Source organism: Odocoileus virginianus, chromosome 23 (genome assembly GCF_023699985.2).
Source record: "Odocoileus virginianus isolate 20LAN1187 ecotype Illinois chromosome 23, Ovbor_1.2, whole genome shotgun sequence".
NCBI lineage: Eukaryota > Metazoa > Chordata > Mammalia > Artiodactyla > Cervidae > Odocoileus > Odocoileus virginianus.
This window is the reverse complement of record NC_069696.1, coordinates 9689739-9710425: the sequence shown is the minus strand read 5'-3', so window position 1 is coordinate 9710425 and position 20687 is coordinate 9689739. Positions and strand designations below refer to the sequence as shown.

General features: G+C 61.6%; 2 protein-coding genes and 1 long non-coding RNA gene across 3 annotated transcripts in view; 1 reads left to right on the top strand and 2 right to left on the bottom strand.

Annotated features, from left to right (window-relative positions):
• Window positions 1-3990: 3990 nt before the first annotated feature.
• Window positions 3991-5418, bottom strand: LOC139030564 (uncharacterized). The gene is made up of 2 exons (XR_011482934.1): window positions 4888-5418; window positions 3991-4609 (listed from the first exon to the last, which is right to left on the bottom strand). It is a non-coding gene; the product is annotated as an uncharacterized lncRNA (long non-coding RNA).
• A 36-nt stretch (window positions 5419-5454) lies between these two features.
• Window positions 5455-11100, top strand: SHISA8 (shisa family member 8). Its single transcript, XM_020877008.2, is given in 5 exon segments — window positions 5455-6472; window positions 9040-9173; window positions 9908-10054; window positions 10408-10547; window positions 10549-11100. Coding segments are annotated over 5 exon segments (1200 nt in total). The 5' UTR covers window positions 5455-5948; the 3' UTR covers window positions 10804-11100.
• Window positions 11101-13352: 2252 nt separating this feature from the next.
• The window catches only part of SREBF2 (sterol regulatory element binding transcription factor 2), a 57160-nt gene continuing 49825 nt past the window's right edge, over window positions 13353-20687 (bottom strand). Inside the window, exons 16-19 of the mRNA XM_020876904.2 lie at window positions 19294-19462; window positions 17223-17408; window positions 15729-15840; window positions 13353-15330 (exon numbers count right to left, since the gene is read on the bottom strand). Coding sequence (XP_020732563.2) covers window positions 15110-15330; window positions 15729-15840; window positions 17223-17408; window positions 19294-19462 — 688 coding nt within the window. The 3' untranslated portion in view covers window positions 13353-15109. The remainder of the gene's footprint in view (window positions 15331-15728; window positions 15841-17222; window positions 17409-19293; window positions 19463-20687) is intronic.

The following is a 20687-nucleotide window of genomic DNA, read 5'->3' as shown; positions in this document are numbered from 1 at the left end:
GTGACCCCTAACCTCCCTCTGTCCCGGCAGAGATGGTCCCACACAGCTCTTGCTTTTAGAAGCTGTGGCATCTCTTGGGGCCTGTTTGCCACATGCAAAATGGAACCCGAGGGGCAACCAACTGTCCAAGATTAAAGAGGCCATGTGGCAAGTAGGGGCTCCACCTCATGAATGCCTCTATTGACTTCTTTCTCTGGGATGCAGACACTTTTCTGCCCAGAGCCCCCCAACCCTCAGAAATTCATCCCCACCCCCCCAGCCCATGTGAGTTTCCCAGAGCTGGCCTGAGGCTCTGGTCTCAGGGGTTACCACTCCCATCTCCCTTTGTCATCTGTTTACTGCCCTGTTGATCCCAGTTCCCAGCAGGCCTGCATTGTGCCAGAACCATGCTGGTCAGTGCCAGGAGATCAGCCTCAGACCCCGCCGTTAGGTCCTATTCCAGTGGGAGAGAGAGAGCAGGACACGACCACAGGACAGGGTGATCCCGGCCAGAGCCAGGGAATGCCCCCAGTAGGTGCGGTGGTGGGTGGAGAGGGGTAAGGGGGGCGCGGTAAAGGGGATGCGGGTGTGTGTATGTATGTTAATTCAGCATGTAGAGTGCTTTGGAGAGTAGGAGATATGCCCCGAGGCCTGCAGAGCTGTCTTGCTGGAACATAGCAGACAAAGGGCATTCCTGGCCCAGGAAGCTGTGTGCAAAGGTGCAGAGAAGTCGGGGCAGGGGGAGGGGCTGGAGACTTGGGCTCATGGCTGCTAGGTGCCAGGTGAGGCTGTCAGAACCTTCCCTGTGGCCACTCCCACCTTGTGGCACCCAGGGGCACCCACCTCTGGGAGCACGGCGCTCCATCAGCCCCATCGCTTGGTCTCACCCTTTCTGTCACCTCCAGACCCTATAGACCTCCCCTGGGCACAAAGTGGGAGCCCACTCCCATCTTCTCTGTTGTGGATGACTCAGGCCAAATTCTCTGTTGCGCAGAACCGAAATCTGACCTTTCTCCCCTATCTGCTGGCTCCCCAGCTGTCTGATCCTAAACTGGGGGTGGGGAAGGGGGCTTGCAGGGGGATGGGTGGTAGGAACAACTGCCAAGGGTCACAAGGAGAGTCGAGAAGAAGCCAGGAGGACACAGACATCTGTGTTCTGGCCCGTACTCTTCGGGGGACTCTGCATGGGTTTCCGGGGCCCACCGGGCTTCTTGAGCATCTCTTCACTCCCCTGAGCGCAGAGAATCTGAGGACCAGCCCCGGGCGTCCTACATGGATCCAGGACGGTGCCTGCAACTCCGGCGCAGGTGAAAGTCTATGTCGGCGGCTCCTGCGGTCAGCGAGACCCGGGGCACCTGGACCGCCTGCCTTCGGGCACCGGAAGGCGGGGCTGCGGGACGGAGGGGGTGGGGCCAGGGCTAGAGGCGTGGCGAGGGCGGGGTCAAGGAGGGAGGTGGGACTGAGGAACTCCAAGCCTCGGGGTATCAGGAAGGGGGCGGGGCCAGGAGCTGGTAGAAGGGGTGGGTCCGAGGCCCACCTGCAGGGAAAAAGGCAGGTCTTGTAGGAGCAAGGTACCGAGATAATTGTAGACTCCAAACTCCGGACCGCCGCGCTCACGCGGGGTCCCCGTCCTCAAACGAGGCCCGAGGACCGCGACCCGAGCCGGAAGGGGTCCAAATGCAGGGGCTTGTCCCCGACTTTCGGAAGAGGTGGCCTACCCCGCTCGGTCCCCCTCCTCCGGCTCGGCGCTCCGCGCTCGGAGCTGACCTCGGAGCTCTGTCCTAGGAACCGGCATGCTGGCAGTGTTAGAGAGCACCTGTGCGGGGTGGACGCGCGCTATGGCCTCCGCCGAACACATGTCCTCTCTGGGCCTAAGGTCACGGTGGGCAGCTCCAGACTTGCACCTTCGTTGCGTGCACATGGGTTTGCGAAGGGAAGCTGAGCTCCAGCACCCAGCGCCAGTCCCCACCTCCAAACCCCCCGCTCCCTCGAGACCTCAGGAGCCCGGGCGCGTCCCGTCCCTCCCACAGGCAGCTGGAGCCTGAGTCACGAACTGCCTCTCAGGGACACAAAGCCTCGGGTCCTCCCCTGCAGACCTCCCCCCCAAGGTACATTCTTCAGCATCTGCACTAGCAGGGAATCCATGGTCCCCTGCAATATCTGCATCCTGGGTAACCTTCCACCATAGACGAAATGGGAGCAAGATGGGCTTGGCAATGACTCATCACGGAGGGCACCCACGGTGGAATAACCGTCTTCTTAGCACAGCTGTGGTGGGGGCTCCCAAAAGGCTGCAGACTCCGATGTTTTTCAACCGGAGACCTTGTTGGCCGCTCCCTGCAGCCCTGCGGAAGAACTAGCAGCCCATCTTGCAGATGAGAAAACTGAGGCCCAGAAATGTTGATCAGTCTTATTAGAGCCAGAATTCCAACTCATATTAGTCTGGATCCAAAGTGAAGAATAAATAGGAGTTCTCAGTGTGAGGGGCTGGAAAGGCATTCCAGGGAGAAACAACCTGTGGGAGGGCCCAGGGTTTCATGGAGGAGTTGATGTGCCAGGTGTTAGGCATTGGGGGTACTGCCGGGCCTCTGGGCCGGGGGCCTCCAGCTGCTTTCTCTGTACTGAACTGGTCAGAAGGTAGGTTTGGGGCACACAGTGCAGGTTCCAGGCCAGACTCCGGCCCTTGCAGGCTGTGTGCCAAGTCATTCCCCTTCCTGGGGTCTTGGGTTTCTCTCTAGGAAGGTTGGGCAGACTGGTTACCTACCACCTAGAATCCAGAGGCTGAGGCACAGGCCAGGTTCTTAATGTATATCCCGGATCTCTCCTCTCAGGACCCTGAGCCCTGCCCAGCCAAACCTGGGCACCAGGTGAGGACTCAACAGGGAGGGTTGTGCACAGGCACATTCATACTGCCACACACATACACACATGCCCACGTGCAGTGAAGGCCCTCACAGTCATGCCAGCCCCAGACGTGTACACTCTCACTCATGTTCTCGAGCACACTCAGACACCCACACACTCCAGATTCCAGCTCTCAGAGCTGGGGGCAGGGCAGGTGCCCTTCATGAACGGAGAGTCGGCTCCTCTGCCCGCCGCGTGGGGCTCGCTGCAGATGCCAGGGGTTATTTTAAGCCTGGATCAATGGATGACTTTTGGTGATACAGGCTTGGGGGCGGCGGGCAGTGGAGATGAGGGGCCGGTGCTCTGGTGCCTTGTCATGGAGAGATATCCCAGGGTCCAGGGAGGGCAGCTTGGACAAGGGGTTCCCCCCTTAACTGGACTGCTCCATTTCTAGATCCCCTTGCCCAGCACATGGCTGGGCACCTGGGGGATGGTGTCAGCTGAGTGGACGGTCAGACCCCAGGCTCCGCCGGTCAGCTGTGGTCTCTCTTTGCATTTGCCCTCTCTGGGTCATCCTCCATCCCAAGGCTGAATGTTCACATGGAGAGGGCATTGAGTGCCTGGCACGGACCCAGTAGATGTGGGCATCTATGGTTCCTCGCTGACCCCTAAGCCAGACTGAGATGGGGAGGAAACCATGGGTGTGGGGAGGAGTTGGAGGTTGGACATCAGTCCCTTGAGGCTATGGTAGCGGGGTGCCTGGAATCCAGCTCCTTCATTGGATAAATGGAGACTTATATCCTGATTGCAGTCAATTTGGGGTGGAAGCTGAGCAGGGCATCCAATGATGCCAAGAGAGTAGGTGCAGGAGAGGGGCCCAGGGAGGAGTAGAGCATTGGAAGACTTGCTCTGGGTCCAACAGGGTCATGTTACTCAGGAAGAGGTCACAGTCCCGGGGAGCAGTGACAAGCCTCTTGAAATCTAGTGCCCAGCAATAGGGCGGGAAAGAGGGCAGACGCAGTCACCCACCGAGACTCAGTGACCCAGAGGGCTGCTTGGCAGTGTGTGCTGGGGGCATAGATACAAACTAGGCAGTCTGTGCCATGGATTCCATTTCTAGGAATACCAGCTAAGAAAGCAGCAAAGGATGCACCAGAAAACACGAAGTCCTAAAGCAGAATAATATACGGAAGGTTTGACAGCAAAGAGTAAATGAAAAACCAGTTACAAAGCAGTTTGTAAAGCATCAGTTTTCCCTGGTAATGGGACTAAGGCAATTTCATTTTATTCCTTTGTTCATCTATTTCCTTTTTTCTCTAAAATTGTAATAAACCCTTTTAGTAGGGTAGGGTCTTCTGGGCTGGATCCAAAGCATGTTTGTGGGTGGAGGAGAAAGGAACAGTCTGTTTTTGGCCAGGGCATAAGGAATGGGGGAGGGCTTTGTAGGGAGGTCACCCTCCTTCCTGTCTTAGCCCTGAAATTAGCCTGTCAGCCCCTCATCTCATCAACAGAAAACCTGATCCTCCTTTAAATGTAAATCTGTCTCCTTCCTGCCTCCACCTCCTCCATTTTTATAAGCTGATCCCAGTTACTGAGTGAAGACAGGATGCAAGGGGGAGCAGGAAGGACCCAAGGAGCTCAAATTCTTCATCTGAAACTCGAGGCTAGAGTCACTTCATTCATTCAGCAGATGTAGCAGAAGTCTGTACTGCTGGGACACCAGGGAACTGGCCCACTCAGTCGGTGCTCTCATCTAGACAGTGGGAGGCCCCATATTGACCCCTCCCTGCCAGAAGAGACAGTTTCTGATGTTAAAATGAGAAACTGAGGCAGGGAAAAGCAAGGCACCTCAGCTGGGTTGCTCGGATCACATTCTGCAGTTAAAACCAACTTCAAAATCATAACTGAGTAGTGCTTTGAGTAGGTTCCCTCCCGGGCCCTACCCCTACCCCCCAGGCTTGAGAAAGGACCTGAGGGTCCAGTGGGGACCAGGGCGAAGGGTCTGACCAGGGCTCTGCCCCAAGTGGAGTCCCTGCGGCTAAACCAATCTCCTCCCTTTCTCACCTGGAATGGCAGGAGAGATCCAGGGAGCGCCGGACTAGGCCATGTCCATCGCTCATAGGCGTGTGGTCACCGCAGGACTTCAGTCCAGCTTCCAGGAAGTTCTGGGACCCAGGTTCGTGTCCCAGGGTTAACACTGAATCCGAGGCGGCCTGGAGGGAACCTAAACTTGGCCCTCTGCTGCGGCTCTGCTGGAAGTTTCCTTCCCATTTAACAGCCAGAAAATCGAGGCGCGCAGAAGGGAATGGCCCTGCCTTAAGCCACACTTGTGTCTGGATCGGAACTGGCAGAGGGCACGGGGAGGATGGGGTACAACAGCGACCCGCCAGGGCTGCCCGGTCCCTTCAGTCCCCGCACCTGTAAACACAAGCGCTCCCGCGGCGGGCCTAGAGTCCGAAGAAACAGTACCGAGAGCCTTGAGCTGAGTGCCCTGGAGCGCCCGTTCCGAGGACCGCTCGCGGCGGGCCTTCGGGGAGGGTCTCGGTGGGGCGCTCCGCCGGTGCGGGGCCCGCCGCGCCCCCGCCCTCCCGCCGCCGCGGCCGTGCTCCTCCCCCAGCCCTGCCTCCCTCCCGCCTGCCCTCCTTCCCCCGCTCCCTCCCTCCCCCGCCCGCCCGAGCCCGCGCGGAGCCGGAGCCGCAGCCAGAGCGCGGGCAGCGCGGAGAGGGCGGCGGGAAGGCAGTGGTATCCGGCGGCCCGCCGCCCCCGCTAGGCCCGGGACCCGCACACCCGCCGGACGGGACCGCGCGCAGGCGAGGACCCGCCGCCCGGCCCGGGGTGGGGGCAGTCCCAGGGCGCCGACTGGCCGGCTCGGGTCCGAGGTGAGCCTCCGAAGAGTACGCGCCCACCGGAGACGCGGCCCCGCGAGGCCCAGACCGAACCCCGCCCCAGGACCTGGGGTCCTCGCGGGAGGCTGACGACACAGACGGTGTCCTCCAGGAGCCAGCGGCAGGGCGGCGAGGCGGGTGCGATCCCAGCGGGCGCGGACCAGCGGGCCCGGAGCGCGGCGGGACGGAGCCGCGGCGCGCCGCCATGCGCCGGGTGCTGTAGCCGAAGGCGCGGGCCCGATGGAGCGGGCCGGGGTGCTGGGGCTGCGCGGCCGCCGCGGGCTGCCGGGGCTCGGGCTTGGGCTCTGGCTGGCGCTGCTGCTGGCGCGGCCGCCGTCGGGCCGCGCGGGGGCCCCCGAGGCGCAGGAGCCGGCGGCTCCGGGCACAGCGGCCCCAGCCGGGGGCGACCGCTGCCGCGGCTACTACGACGTGATGGGCCAGTGGGACCCGCCCTTCAACTGCAGCTCGGGCGCCTACAACTTCTGCTGCGGCACGTGCGGCTACCGCTTCTGCTGCCACGACGGGCCGCGGCGCCTGGACCAGAGCCGCTGCTCCAACTACGACACGCCTGCCTGGGTGCAGACTGGCCGGCCGCCCGCGCGCGCCCGCGACGCCGCCGCGCCCCGGGACCCGAGCCGCGAACGCAGCCACACGGCCGTCTACGCGGTGTGCGGCGTCGCCGCGCTGCTGGTGCTAGCGGGCATCGGGGCGCGCCTGGGCCTGGAGAGGGCGCACAGCCCCCGCGCGCGGCGCACCGTGACCAGGTGAGCGCGCGCGGCCCGGGGCCGAGGCCCGGGACCCCCTCCTCACCCCCTGGACGGCCAGCCTGCCGGGTGGGCTCCCCATTGCGATCCTTCGTTCTTCCTGACCCTCTGGGACCTCCGGTCCTCTCAACAGCCCCCTCCTCCAGGTTTTGCCTCCCCGCTTCTGACTGTCTCCAGGTCTGTTTCTCCCCCCATCCCCCCTTCACGGAGGGAGACAGCTGATACCGCGCCGTCTCCCCTTGACCTTCCTGCGGGAGCTGGGTGCTGAGCCGCCTTCCCCCACGGCTCCCGCCTCCTCCGGAGTTGGGGGGAGGGCAGATCGTTCGACAGAGGGCACAAAATCCGTGCTTAGGGGAGGGGGCCTGGGGCCCGAGCCCAACTAGCGCTGGGGTTGGGCGTTGTGCACTGACGTAGCATCGGGCATCTCAGGTCCCCAGGGAAGGGACATTTTCTGTGGCTCCCTTGAATCTCTCCCCTCCTGCTTCCCTTCCCACTCCCCACCCCTCACCCCACCCCCAAAGCTGTGACTCAGGCCTGACCTTATTTCCCTAGTGTTCTTAGAAGACCTCCCCATCTCACCCCACTCAGTGCCCCCTGGCTAGAAGGGGATCCGAATTGGGAGCGGTACAGGTTCATTTTGGCTGCGGTCTGGACAGGTGCTGAGTTCTGAGTTTTGTGTTAAGTGGGGGTCACAGGACCCAGGTTCCCTACCTCAGCTGGGAAAGGGACTCTGGGATTCCGTGTCCCAAACCTGAAACCCTCACCCACACCCCATACCCCAACACACACTCACATGCCCCCAGTCACCCCATGTCCTGGGGCCTGTGCCCTCCTCTCTCACTCATCCAGGCCCGGCTTCCTTGGGTGTGTGGGCTGTGGACACAGTGTGCGACAGGCTGGTACTTAGAAGTGATCGCAGAGAGAGGCCCCCGTGCCTGGGCGGGCTAGGTGTTAATGCCGCCCCGCTCCTAGACTTCCCTCAGAGACAGGAGGGCTTCCTTGGCACTCTGTGGGACCCCTCACCTCCAGACCACACAGCCCACCTGCTGTAAGGCAGCTGTAGGCTGGAACCGGGACTGGAACCCTGGCTTCAGCCCTGTGCCGCGTGCGATGTGGTGCCTCTCACCCTGGGTGCTGGATGCTTCCGGAGCAGGGCCTGGGCCTCCTGAGCTTGGAGCCTCCTGGAGCTGGGTGAGGGGGAGAGGACAGGGCCTGTCCTTGGTCCGAGCGGGGCAGCAGGACCTGGGGGCCATGATGGTGGAGGGGAACAGCTGTGGCAGCCTAGGGACACAGTCACCCGGGACCCACTTTGTCCTCAGGGGACCAGGAAGCAGGTCTAGTGATGCTTTGGGAAGAGCCGGGCCACCCCTGATGTGCTGTGTCACGTGGGCCAGTGCCTTTTTCTGTCTGGGCTTTAGGCTCCTATGTGCCCTGACTCCACTTCTTTTTTGGGGAGACCTGGAGCTTGTGTGTGGGTGTGCTCTGAGCCCCTGCCTTCCTCCCCTCAAGTCACACACTTAATTCTGCTTTGTTGAGCTTGCTGGTCAGGGAAGGTTTCTCAGACGGCTTGGTGGGGAGTCTGAGTCTGTCTCTGGAGAAAGTTTGTGCAAAGGCTCAGAGGCATGAAAATCGCTCAGGTATTTGGGAGAGCTGGCTGGTGGGTGCTCAGAGGTGAGACCACAGGGGTGAGCAGCCAAGGAGGAGCAGGGCACGCGGATCAGCTCGGGCGGCCGCTAGGAGACCTTCAGCTCCTGCCACATTGCAGCCAACTGCGCCCAGCCCAGGTGTCCCATCTCCGTAGGCTTCAGCATGAATCTGTCATTTGAGGCCCCAGCGAGGAGAAAATCATGGGTTCTGGACTCTGAAGGCAGCTGGGCTGAAGGCTGGGTTTGGCTGTCTGTGGGGAAGGCTCAGTCAGATCCCGTCACAGCTGGGTGGGGGCTGGGTGTCCCGGTACCAAGGTCACACAGCCTTTGGTGCCGGGCTGGCACTGCGGGGTCTCCTGGCTCCTCCTTCCCCGCACTGTCCATCCTCCCTGCTTGTGCTGGCAGCTAAGTCCTGGAACACAGCAGAAACCTCTGCGGCAAGAGGGGAGGAAGGCAGGCAGGTGAAAAAAAAAGGCTTCCTGGTAGAGGAAGGATTCTGGTGGGCTTTGAAGAATGAGTAGGAGTTTTCCCAGAGGAGACGGAGAAGGAGTAGCACAAAGTCCAGGAACCAGAGACGCCCAGATGCTTGTGTTGAGAGAGGGGGCGCAACATGAAGGGTCTTGGGGAGTAGACTCCAGAAAGGGGAGGGGGGGAGCCTTTGGAAAATAAAGTGGTCCTGATTACACATGACCACATTAGTTTCCTGACCTGCTCTGAGAGTCGGCTATGTTGGGGTTACAGGGTCATGCCTGGGAGGGGAAACTAGATGTTTGAGGTTAATCACTGGGGAGAAGGGAGGCCAGAGGGGTTGAAAGAGCTGCCCAGGGCCACACAGTGAGAAGTCATGGCGGGGGCTGCCTCTGATGGGCCAGACCTGGCTGACAGGGAAACAGGCTGCCTGTCACCACTCTCTCCCCACAGGACACTGACAGAACTCCTGAAGCAGCCCGGCCCCCAGGAGCCACTGCCTCCACCTCTGGGCCCACCTCTGGGTAGCTGTGTCCAGGTGCAGATGGGTGATGGCCTTCCCCGGGGCTCCCCCCACAACAGCACAGGTGAGGCGGCTGGTGGACCGGCCTTTGTTGATCCACAGCACAGAGCTGTCTTGTCAGGAGGGCCTGGGAGCAGGGGACCCAGGCGCTGAGGCTGTGCGCCATTTCCCAGATGGAAGTGAGCTTCCCGCCTCTGTGAGGGGACTAGTCAGCTTCTGTGAGGCAACTAGTCAGCTCCTTGTGGTGCACAGCGTCCCTCCCGGGGTCCTGCAACCTCCAGCCTCTAGGACTCTGTGAAGAAGAGTCCAGATTCAGGGATGCCCAGTTCAGACTCTGGCTCTGCCTGGTCCTGGGCTCTGGCTCAGAGCCCTGGGGTCTGACTGGCCTGTGTCTGTGGCCTCTCATGGGCCTTTTTCCAGCTGGTGCCTCCTTCTTGGACTCCTGCTGGTGACACAGGCTTGACAGCACCTCCCCTCCCCCCACTAGGGGTTCCAATCCTCAAACATTCTATTCCTCTCTGGGAGAAGTGATTCTGAGCCCCAGCGCCACGCTCCGATCGAACAAGCTGGCAAGTCATCCGTTAGATGAGCACCCCCTCAGGGCTGGGTGCTATTATTCACGTTTATTCTGAGCCAGGCCCTGTCCGAGGTACTGTAGATTCTGCCGTCAGGAGACAGAGGAGGAATAAGTTCCTAAGTCATCTCACAAGTTATCATTAATTGCCCTTGGGGAGTGGGCTGCAAAGAGGTGCGGGATGTCTTACAGTCAGCGAGCCGAGTCTCATCTCCTCCTTCCAGATAAGAAACGCCCCAACAACGTGCCCCTGGGTTCGGTGACTGCGGGGCCCCCACGCGCACCCCGGCTGCAGGGCGGCGGCAACTTGACGCTGCAGCCCGACTTCGCCAAGTACGCCACCCTCAAGGCAGCCGCGCTCAAGGCCGCAGGTGAGAGGCCGGGTTTGTGCGGGGAGCGCCGGGCCCACTGCACCCGCGGAGGTGCAAGCGTCTGGATTGCATAGTTCGGCGTCCCAGTTCTAAAGTTCCCGGCGCTCCAGCCAGCGACCGCATCGCCCCCTCGCCGATCGGTTGCCGCGCCGCCGCAGCACCGCACCCCTCTCTGATCAGGCCGCGGGTCTGGGGCGGGAGCGTAGCCTGAGTGGATCTGAGCCGGGAGGCGCTGAGGCCCCGCCCCCGGGGACCTGGTCACGCCCCTAGTCCTGACCCCGCCCCTGGGCCCTGGCCACGCCCCGAGGTCTAGGTCGGCCCCGACCCCGACTCAAGGCTCTCTGGACCCGCAGAGGCCTCCGCGCCAGACTTCTACCAGCGTTTTCCCGCCACGGAACCCGCCCCGCTGACCCTCCCGGTGCGAGCCCGGAGGCCTCCCGAGGACTTGCCTGAGCTGCTCGACGCCTGCCCCTGGGCCCCCCCGGGCTACGCGTCCCCCTGCCGGCTCCACCCCATCGGGCCACTACAAGGCCTGGACCGCCGGCCGCCCCGTCCGGGCAGCTACCCGCGGCCACCTGGCGGTTCATGCTTCCCCCGCGCCGCGACGGCCGGGCCACGCGCCCCGGAGCCAGTTCAGCGTGGAGAAGCTGCCCGAGGCCTTCAGCCCGCAGGCCCCTGGCCTTTACGGCAGCGCGGTCCGCGGACCCCGGCACCTGAGCACCAACAGCAAAGCTGAGGTCACCGTGTGAAGAAGGGGCTGCCGATTCTCTCGGAGGCGTTGCAGCGCCGGGAGCCCTCTTCTGCCTGGGAGACTTGCCACGGGCCTGATCGGGTGGGCCCAGTCCGTAGAAGGAAGGGTGCCAGCCTTGAAGTCCAGCCCTTCTGCCTGCCCAGACTGAACCAGGAGAAGCCTTGGAGTCTTGCAGGGCTGAGGTCCACTGGGTAAGGCCAGTGGTTCTGTCCTGGGGGCTCCTTGTGTAAGTAAACCCTTTTCTGTGACTCCCATCCCTGAGAATAAAGGGGCCCCAGCTTGGCTCTGAGAGGCACTGATGGTGGAGGTGTTGGTCATTGACTGGACAGACGGCAGTGCCAGCAGAGGGCACAGCATGTGCAAGGGCAGAGGACTGAGAGCTGGTGGGCAAGCGCTCTGGGAGCTGGGGAGCAGTAGCTGGTGAGGGTGGTCAGGGCTGAAAGCCAGCTGGAATGTCCACACCAGGAGCCGCCATGGGAGAGGGGGCAGCTAGGCCCCAGCCATCTTGGAGGTTGGCACAGGAGAGAGAGCTGGTGGGCCCCCGAGGGTCCATGCCCCTGGACGGAGGAGAGCCCCTCCAGCCAGTCACCTGCTTGACTTTGCTGAGCCTGGCTGATCCTCACTGACATTGTCTGGCCCTGGGCCGGCCCCTGGGCTGCAGGCCACTTGGCCAGCTTGGCCCAGGGCCACCCCCCTGATGGGCGTGGGCAGTGGGCCGGGAGACAGCTGGTACTCAGGATGGGGGAGCCTGCTCCCAGTGGCTGTTCTGGGGGAAACGGGGATAGGGCTGCTGGACCCAGAGCCTTGGCAGTGCCCCCACCAGGGTGCTTGCCCCCCCTCAGGCTTGGCACTGCCAGCTCTCCCCCCTTTTCTTGGCTGTGGCCCAGGGCACTGCCAACACCCTGCGTGCATTAAGTTCCTCTGTGCCAGGCACTAGTGGAAGGTTGAGGGCTGGGTTATGCCCCTCACTGGATATCTTAGGCATGGTGTACTGTTTTAATAACAATGGCTGCCATTTGCTATTTCTTCTATTTAATCCTCACTAAAGCCCCATGAGCATGTGGCTGGACAGATGAGGAAACTGAGGTCCTGAGACCTCAGTACCATGCCAAGGTCACCCAACTGACGGCAGTTTAGGACTCTTCCGTATTCTGCCGGCACGTGGATCTGGTGGTGGAATGGCAGTGTGTGTTGGCAGAGGCGCCCCATGCTCCCAGCCAGTCTCCGGCCTTCCTCCTGCTGGCTGGGCTGCCCTGAGGCCCCCAAACCCTCCAGCTCTTCACCTGTAGGAGGGTCCACCTTGCCCTTTCTTACATTCTCTTGAGAAAACCAAAGCCCAGAAGCGCCAGGTCAGAACAGAGCCCAGGGTCCATGGTTACGCCTGCAGTGGGGACCCCCATGGCTCACAGGGAAGGTGGCTCTCACACCCTCAACCCAGGGCGGGGGTGGGGTGCCCCCAAGAGGATCCTGCAGCTGTATGGAGCTGGGGGAGGGGGGTGGGTGCTGAGTCACGGATCCCGTAGAGACTCACAAGAGGATTGGGTTCCTGGGCACACATCAGCCACCCACAGCCACCCACCCTGGTGACACAGGCCCTGGAGACTCTGGGCTGGGAGGTGGGCATGCCCTCGTTGCTTGTTCAGTCCCAAGGGGCCCTGGATCTCCATCCTAGGAGGCCAGGCCTCCACTGGAAATGCTACTCTAGTAACTGTGGACAAGGACCAACTACAGCAGCCCCCCCCACCCCTCACCCCCACAGGCTGTTCTGGCCTTTGGGACAGTGGCCTTCTGTATGTCCTTCAGAGAAGGGAGTGGCTTAGATGGCTCAAGGGCCCTGGCCCATTTCTCAGCCAGGGGCTGGGTTATGGACCACGCACTTCGGCCCCCAGACTCATCCCCATGGGCCTTGCTGACCCGCCTGCCCACACAGCCCCCGCACTCCTTGCGGCCTGGCCCCTCCCCAGCCCTCCCTACAAACTGGTACTTCATGTGCGCCACAGGCAGGGGTTGGCTGTCTGCACACAGGCTCATGAGGCTGAAGGGACGCCCCCCGACCCCTGCCACCCGCACTTCCAAGGGGACCTGGCTGGGAAGCACAGGAGCTGGACTCAGATGTGACCTGCAAGCCACATCTCAGAAGCTCTCTGCCTCCAAGGAGATGGGGAAACCCAACTGAGGAGAGGCTTCTCAGGGGTGAACCCAGGAGGGCTTAGCACCCCAAATCCCAAAGAACTGCTGCCGTCTGCTAAGCTGCCAGCACTGTGTCCTGCATTCGGTGACCTCTGACCCCAGCAACACCACCACCAACACCCCTTTTCGCCCAGGTCTGTCCCAGTCCTGCAGTGTGAGCCAGAGAGCTGGCGCTGGGAGGACGGGGCCAGGAGCATGGGCAGGCAAGGAAGGTCTGTCAGCCCAAAGCCCCTGGGACCTCTTGGCAAAGGGGGAGAGACGACCCCTGGTTCCGGACCCACTGGAGGCCGAGCCATGCAGCCGCCTGGCCGGTCACCCCAGCAGTCACGCCACAGACCCCACACGCTTCACGCCGGGTGGTACCAATCTGTTTATTCAATAACCTACATCCAGGACACAGTGAATGATTCCATATCAAGGAAGCCACAGGCATCGCCCACTTTTCAGTGAAAAACCCACCCCCTCCCCCCCTGAAACCATCATGAGAAAAGGCACGATATATACACATGACACAAAGGCTGGCTCACCCAGGGGGCAGGGGCCATAAATTAAGGTGGGGGCAGAAGAGAAAAATTGGGTGAGGTCCGAGCTCGTGGGTGAAGCCTGCTCTCGGCATGAGGGGAGCCCTTGCTGTATGTACCCTCAGTCTGTGCTGGGGCCCCTGCCCACTTTCTGCCCCAACCAGCCCAAGGGGGTGAGAGGCACAGGGAGGGAGGAGGGCAGCCCCTCTTGGCCTCCCCGCAGGCCCCGGGTGCCAGGCAGCCCTCAGGCCCCAGGAGAAATGGCCTCAGGTAGATGCCAAGCCTGGGCATCCGGAAAAGTGGGGCCACTCTTCCTCACAGGACCCCCCCTCAAGGAAGGGGGCTTTGATCCTAGTACCCACCGTGGGCAACACTGTGCCCATCTCAAAAAGGGGCTTGTCTGGGGACGGGTTGGGGTCTGGTCCCCGCCAGCCTGGCTTATGTTCAGGTCAAGAATTAGGGATAAAAATAGACCGTGGAGGTAGGAGTTGGGGTGGGAGGGAGCCCAAGAGAGCGGAGAACCCACACTGAAGGCTCCTGGTCCTCAGTCCTGGTGGGTGACTTTCTCTCTCCCAGCCCCCCTGGGGGCATACCCTGAGACTGGGCTGACATCCCAGGGAGTGGGAAGGAACAGGACAATTAAGTAAGACCATTTATTTTTTAAAAAAATTAAAAAATAATGCCAACACAATTTCACCCATCCCCAAGCCTGCCCCCTGCCTCCCACCCACCTCCCCAGGGCTGGGCTCGCTCCTCCCCTGGCTGTCCTGTGTAATGAGGAGAAAACAATGAACTCGCTTTGTCAGATACAGGGAGGGGACGCGGACTCAGGGAGAGAAATAAAGATGCCACAGCAACTCAGCCTTGCATCACGGCAACTCCAAGCACACAGATATAAAAACATTCATATAAAAGGGGGGCGTACTGGGCACAGTGCCACGGGTGGAGCGCATGGTGCCCAGAGACCTATGTCCCGCAGAGGGAAAGCCTGATAAAAAAAAAAAAAAAACAAGGAAGCAGGAAAAGGGAGTGGGGAGATTTTCAGAAGAAAGAAGAGTCCTGGGAGGGCTAGAGGTGGGACTGGGCAGCCTGGGAGCTCCCCCTGCCACTTTCAAGTCAGGGAACCCCCATTTCCTGCCTGCCCTATCTTTCCCTGCTCTGGCCCACTGGGGCCTGGGCTGGGGGCCTCTCTCCGCAGCAGCTCCCAGGGGCCCACTAGCCAGAGGTGGTCCAGAAGCCTCGGCAGGTGACCACTCCAAAGCCAAGGTTTGTCCCTCAGCTCCCACAGGGAAGGGGAGAGAGACACAAGAGACAGAGGATGAGGCAGAGACTGAGAGACAAAGAGGGAGAGACAGAGGGAGGAGGGAGAGACTCAGAGACAGAGGAGAGAGAGAGAGAGAGGGAGGAGGGAGAGAGACAGAGGGAGGAAGGAGAGACAGAGGAGGGAGAGACTGAGAGAGCAGGAGGGGGAGAGAGGGAGGAGGGGGAGAGAGAGAGGGAGGAGGGAGAGACTCAGAGACAGAAGACTCAGAGACAGAAGGAGCTGGAGAGTGACCAAGGGAGGCGGTAGCCGAGGTGGGCAGAGCCCCGTGGTCAGGAGGCGGCAATGGCGGTGCCGCCTCCCAGCTTGACAATCATCTGCTGGCAGTCGTTGCATGAGCGCCGGTCGCCCACCTTCTCCAGGGTGCGGGCAGCCTCGGCCAGCAGCACGGCCCGCTGGCCCGGGGAGGACAAGAAGGAGAGGGGGAGGTGGCGGCAGGCTAGGAGGATGGCAGTGGCCCGCTCTCGCTGCCCGGGCCAGGCGTCCGCCTCTCCTGTGGGAACCAGGAGACACACATACCTGCTGAGAGCCCGCTACAACGCGGTGCTGTCCCCAGGGCTCGGTAAGAACTTGTGTATCTAAGTCCCCCACCCCCAGGCAGGGGAGGTTCAGCTCAACAGACAGATGAGCTGGCCCTGGCGGGCGCCACACACATTACTCTATCATCCTGTGATGGGGCTGAGATGGGGCCCAGCTCCCACGCTGGGACAACACCCCCACCATCCCCTTCTCACTCTGGAGAGGCTGGACCCACAACAACCTGACCGAGGCCAGTCCAGCCCCACAACGCCTCTCGGAGCCGCCCTGGCTCCCCACCAAATCAAGCCTCGGGCTGCCCCCCCCCCCCCCCCCCGCCCCGAGCGGCCCGCCCGGGTGCCGGCGCCGGCTCACCGTGCTTGGCGTTCTGAGCCGTGCGCCGGCGCAGACTGTGCTCCAGCAGCCGGTGGGTGCGGGTAGGGCTGGCTCCGGCCATCAGGCGCACGGTGGCTTCATGCAGGAACACCTGGCGGGCCCAGGGACACAAGCCCGGCGTCCTCACCTGTCTGTCCTTGGGGGCATCCCTCCCTGCAGCATCACATCTGCCCCCTGACCACACCCCTTCTCCTCTTCACGACACCCTGCCCTGCTCACCCTTTGAAAACAACCTCTCCCGTCCTCACTCTGACCCCGGACACACGCCTGGCAGGAAAGGGGAACAGCACAGGCCAGCTGGTGGGGCTGGAGCGAGAGCGCACACCGAGAGGGAGGCTAAGGGCCACCTCTGCGGACGGTGACGGAGAGCACCGATGTGCGCTCCGGGGTGTGAGGACAAGTAGGCGGGGTGGACCCTCACGATGCTGGAGGCTGCCTCCAGCCTGAAAACAGGACAGAGGAGAGGCAGGGGAACAGCTCGAGGCGGCTTGGGGCCCTGTGTCCTTTGGTTTCTTCAGAAACGATCTCTTCTTCAGAGTTCAGAAGGTCTCCAGGAGGAAGACCTGCGGCTCTTCTGTCAACAGGAGTCACCGACGAGGACGGGGAGGGCAGAAGGGGTCTCCCTAGGTCTCTAGTTTCTTTTACACCCCAACACCTCAGGGTGTGAGGAGGGTGGTGCTGCCCTGGAAGGCCAGGGTGGAGGCGGGGAAGGGAGAGGCAGGGTTTTCTGAGGAGGCCTGTGGGGAGGCCGCCGCCCCTGGGTGCACTTCCTCTTTTCCACCGTGAAGGGGGTGGTTCTCACATGACTATTTCGTCTGCAGTGTCTGTCCTGGCTCGCTGCACACAGGGGGCACGGTGCAACCCCATGAGGGTCCCAGAGCACTTGAGGGTGAGGGCAGCTGTACCCCAAACCCTTCTTTTTTGCACGTTTTCAAATACAGCCCTTCCCCACCCCTAACACTGGCCTTCTCACTTGAATTTTTGGAAAACAATTCAGGGAAAATATGTTGAGTTGTATTACTCCTGATTAGCAATAAAGGTAAACATGGGAACAATTTGAGTCCACTAAGTGGGTTATACAACTGCCCTCATTGCCAAGGGGATGTTACGTGGTGAGTTCTCAAGCACAGAACTAAAGCCCCAGTGGCCCAGAAAAAGCATTAAACACATTTCTAGGGGATCCTGACACCCACCACGCTCCCTCGTGGCCGTCCCACCCCTCCTCACACAGACTAGGGGCCCCTTCTCGCTCCCTCGTGTTAACTGGTAAGGCGAGCTCTCTGCTGGCCTGTCTGTGCCATGTGGACTGCTCACTGCCACGCTCCAGGGTTGGGCACACATAGCACGAGCCAAAGGGATGAACGGCACCCAGCCCAGGACCTGACATGTCAGCCGAATCCACGACCCCACGCCAGAGCTGGGCTGGGTTCTGGCGCTTCGATCCACCCTCCCTGGCAGCAGGCTGGGCCTTACCTTGCGGTAGGCCGGGCGGAAGCTGTGTGCCAGCCTGCGCAGGCTGCCCAGGTCCCGCTGGAAGCCAGCCAGCTCGGCGCCTGATGCATGGTAGGTCTCCCCCAGGGCCTGGCTGGCTCCGGCCTGCTTCTGCCACAGCGCTGTCCGCAGCGACAGGAGCAGGTCACAGGTCAGCAGCTGGACCACCTGCGGGGTGGGCCATGAGGAAGGAGAAGGTGACTGGCTGGTCATCAGGGCAAGGGTCCCTGCACCCACCAGGTCTTCCCCAACCAGACACCTGGCAGCTCTGGGATGAAAGGGGAGCCCCAGAAAATCAGGGAGCAAGAGAACCGCCAGGATGTGAGCTTCAGTTCATGTCATCTAGTTCCTCCCATGGCCCCTGTAGGGAGATCTGCTCTTCTATCGAGCGGGTGAGGAAGCCGAGGCTCAGAAAGGGGCAGCGCCTCATGGAGGAGACAGTGGGGAGGGCAGGAATAAAACCGGGGTGGTTCTGACATGAAGTCGCCGGCCTCTCCCACCTCTGGGAGCCCCTCCCACCTCTGGGAGCCCCTCCCACCTCCGGGAGCCCCTCCCACCTCCGGGAGCCCATGGGTAGTCTAGAGGCCCTGTCCTTGCAGGGCAATCAGACAGAGCCTGGAGATGGAGGAGCAGGGATCAGAGGCTCGCTTCCACAGATGGGGCCCAGGTCTGGTCCTAGTGGCCTCTGTGGTGGGCGGGGGAGACAGGAACCCAAGAAGGCAGACCTGCAGAGAAGCTCAATGCTGGGGTTTGGATCTACTGGTCTAGTCTTTCACGGATTCCTGTCCATAGCTACGTGGCCCTGACACATGACCTCACCTCTGAGCCTGTTTCCCCACCCACAAAATGGGGACCACACAGGGCTGCAGGGTCACAAAGGAGAGTCACAAAGGAGCACTGGCCTCAGCCCAAGCTGGCGTGGCCCAGCTCACCCTCAGTGCCAGGGAAAGTGATTCTCAAGGTGGCTCATGTGCCGCCCTCAGGCGCCGATGGACCCCTCCAGGCCGTTCCCATCTCATCCAGCCTGGCGTCCCCTTCTCCAGGGTGCTGCCCCACACCCCCCACCCCTGACCCTGCCTCACACCTGTATGTTGCCTGACCCTCGGCTACAGTGGTTTTTTGGCTGCTGACAGCACTGGTGGACAACATGGATGAGACCCTTCTCCTCGACCAAAGGTAGCATTTCTGAGAGGTGAGGTAGCAGCCTGGGGCTGAATTCTGCCCTCTGAGGGACGCTAGCCTCTGTGGGGGCCCCTTCTTCCAGGCGCACTTTCCCACACAGGTGTCTGCAGCCTCTCTCTCCTCCTCACACTCATCTGCATCTCCATGAAGACAAACACTACTGGGCCCAGCAGAGGAACCACCCAGAGCGAGCCTCGGGCCCTGTGGGCGCACCTGTCCTGCAGGGCTGGCATGTCATCTCGGGTTCACCGCGGGGTCCAGGTCCAGGGACGACCTCAGCCAAAGGTGCCAGACCAACCCTAGTGAGGGCCTCGGAGTCCGACCCTCAGGACACACCTCCGGCCTCCCTTTCCGGAGTGAACCAGGCTCCTCCTGGTGAGCAGACGACGCCTCCCCTCCCCTGCCCCGGACCCCGGACAGCCCTGCCTCGTGCCCCAGCAGTGACACAGTCCCTCTAACAAGGCACGGGGGAGTCTCTCGAGGGCCGGGCAGGCCTCTGTGATGCACTGTGGAAACATTGCACGGGTACCACCAGAACATGCAATGCAACTACAATGCACCACAGCCGCCCGCTCCAGGGTGTGCACGCGAGGGGTGGGGGCCGGAGCAGATGCGTGCCCTGGCCAGCTGAGGGCCACCTGGGGCTGACCGAGCTGAGGGGCCGCAGGACCCGGGACCCAGATGGGAACATGCTGGTCCCAAGTACTGAAAGGAAAACCCCGGGACCACCGGGCCAGGCTCTGGGGGAGGGGCTGCTACCTGGCCTGCCTTTCGCGCAGCCCCACAGGCCGGGTGGGCTCACGGCAGGTCAGAGTGCTCTCTCCCAGCAGAGATGAGCACCATCCCCGGGGCCAGATACGCCCCCACTCACATGGTTGAGGTCGGGGTCACAGGTGGCCCCACTGACGTTGAGGCTGCTCCACAAGTGGCCACTGGCCCTCTCGCAGTGGCAGAAGGAACTCTGCTGCCCATCTGCCTTCCCGGAGAGCGAGGCGTGCATGGCTCTGCAGGTGTGGAAGATGGCCTTCACCAGGGGGCTCCTGGGTGGTGACAGAGGTGAGAGGCAAGAGGTCAGCACACATCACCTGGGCAGAATGAAGGCTGGGAGCCCAAGCCAGTCACTGCCATCCCCACATTGTTGTGACATGTGGGTCTGCTGGACCAAAGGCCGCCATAATGGTTCTAGGTCCCAGCTCCAGACTGGAAATGCCGGCCCTAAGTGAGGGAGGCTCCCTGGCCCTAAGCATCTTCTTCACTCCAGAAATGTGCACACTCCTAGTGAGGGAGTCGGATGATCAACACATTAGATACTGACTGTGTAAAGCCAGGCGCTGCGAGGGCCATGAAGGAAAGTCACCTAGAGCCAGGGCATGGAATTTTATAAAGGATGATCAAGGACGTTCTCACGGAAAAGGTGACACTGGTGCAAAAGGAACCCGAGGGAAGCAGGCGTGTGGATTTCTAGGGAGGAGGGTTCTGGAAAGAGGCAAGGCAGGTGCAAAGGCCCTGAGTGTCTGACACATGTGAGAGCATCCAGGCGGGAGCATGGCTGCAGGAGGAAGTGAGGGGAGTGGAGGAGAGCAGGCGCTGAACGAGGCTCTTCTCAGCCTCTGACCCAGCTCCAGGCTCCAGGGAACCGGAGCTCATCTCTGCTCCCTTCCTCACTCCTCACCTCTGCTGACGCGGCTGCCTTTGCCTGGAATACCCATTCCCCACTTGTTCCCAAGACCTGTTTCACCCGCTGGCCCTCTGGTCCGCCTTCTCCTGCCCGGCCCCCTGCAAGCCTCCTCTTGCTGCCCCCTGACTCAGGCCCCCTGCTCCCCCGACACCGGCTGTCGGTTTGTGAGCCTCCTGCCCTCAACAGGAGCTGTGTGAACTCCTGCAGACTGACCTGCCTCTGGCCCAGAACGCCTTCCCATGATGGGCTGCCTGCTTCCTGGGAGCCGAGACTGGCCCCCGGCACAGGCCACAGCTCCCAGAGTGGAGAGCTGAGTGGGGCGGGCCACTATCTATTTGCTCATGGCCATAACTCACTGTCTCATTCACTGTGGCCTCCCAGAACCTAGAACTCAACCGACACCAAGTACGCCCTCAGCTAAGCACTTGTTGAGTGGATGATGGAATCGTGGAGGGGTGCAGGAGACCCCCAAATGTGGCATGTGACCAAGGGGAAGGGATCAGAGACCCCGGCCCCACCACCAGCAGTCACCCAAGATGGTCACTTAAATAATCTGTGCCTCAGGGGGAAGATGGTACATGTCTGTG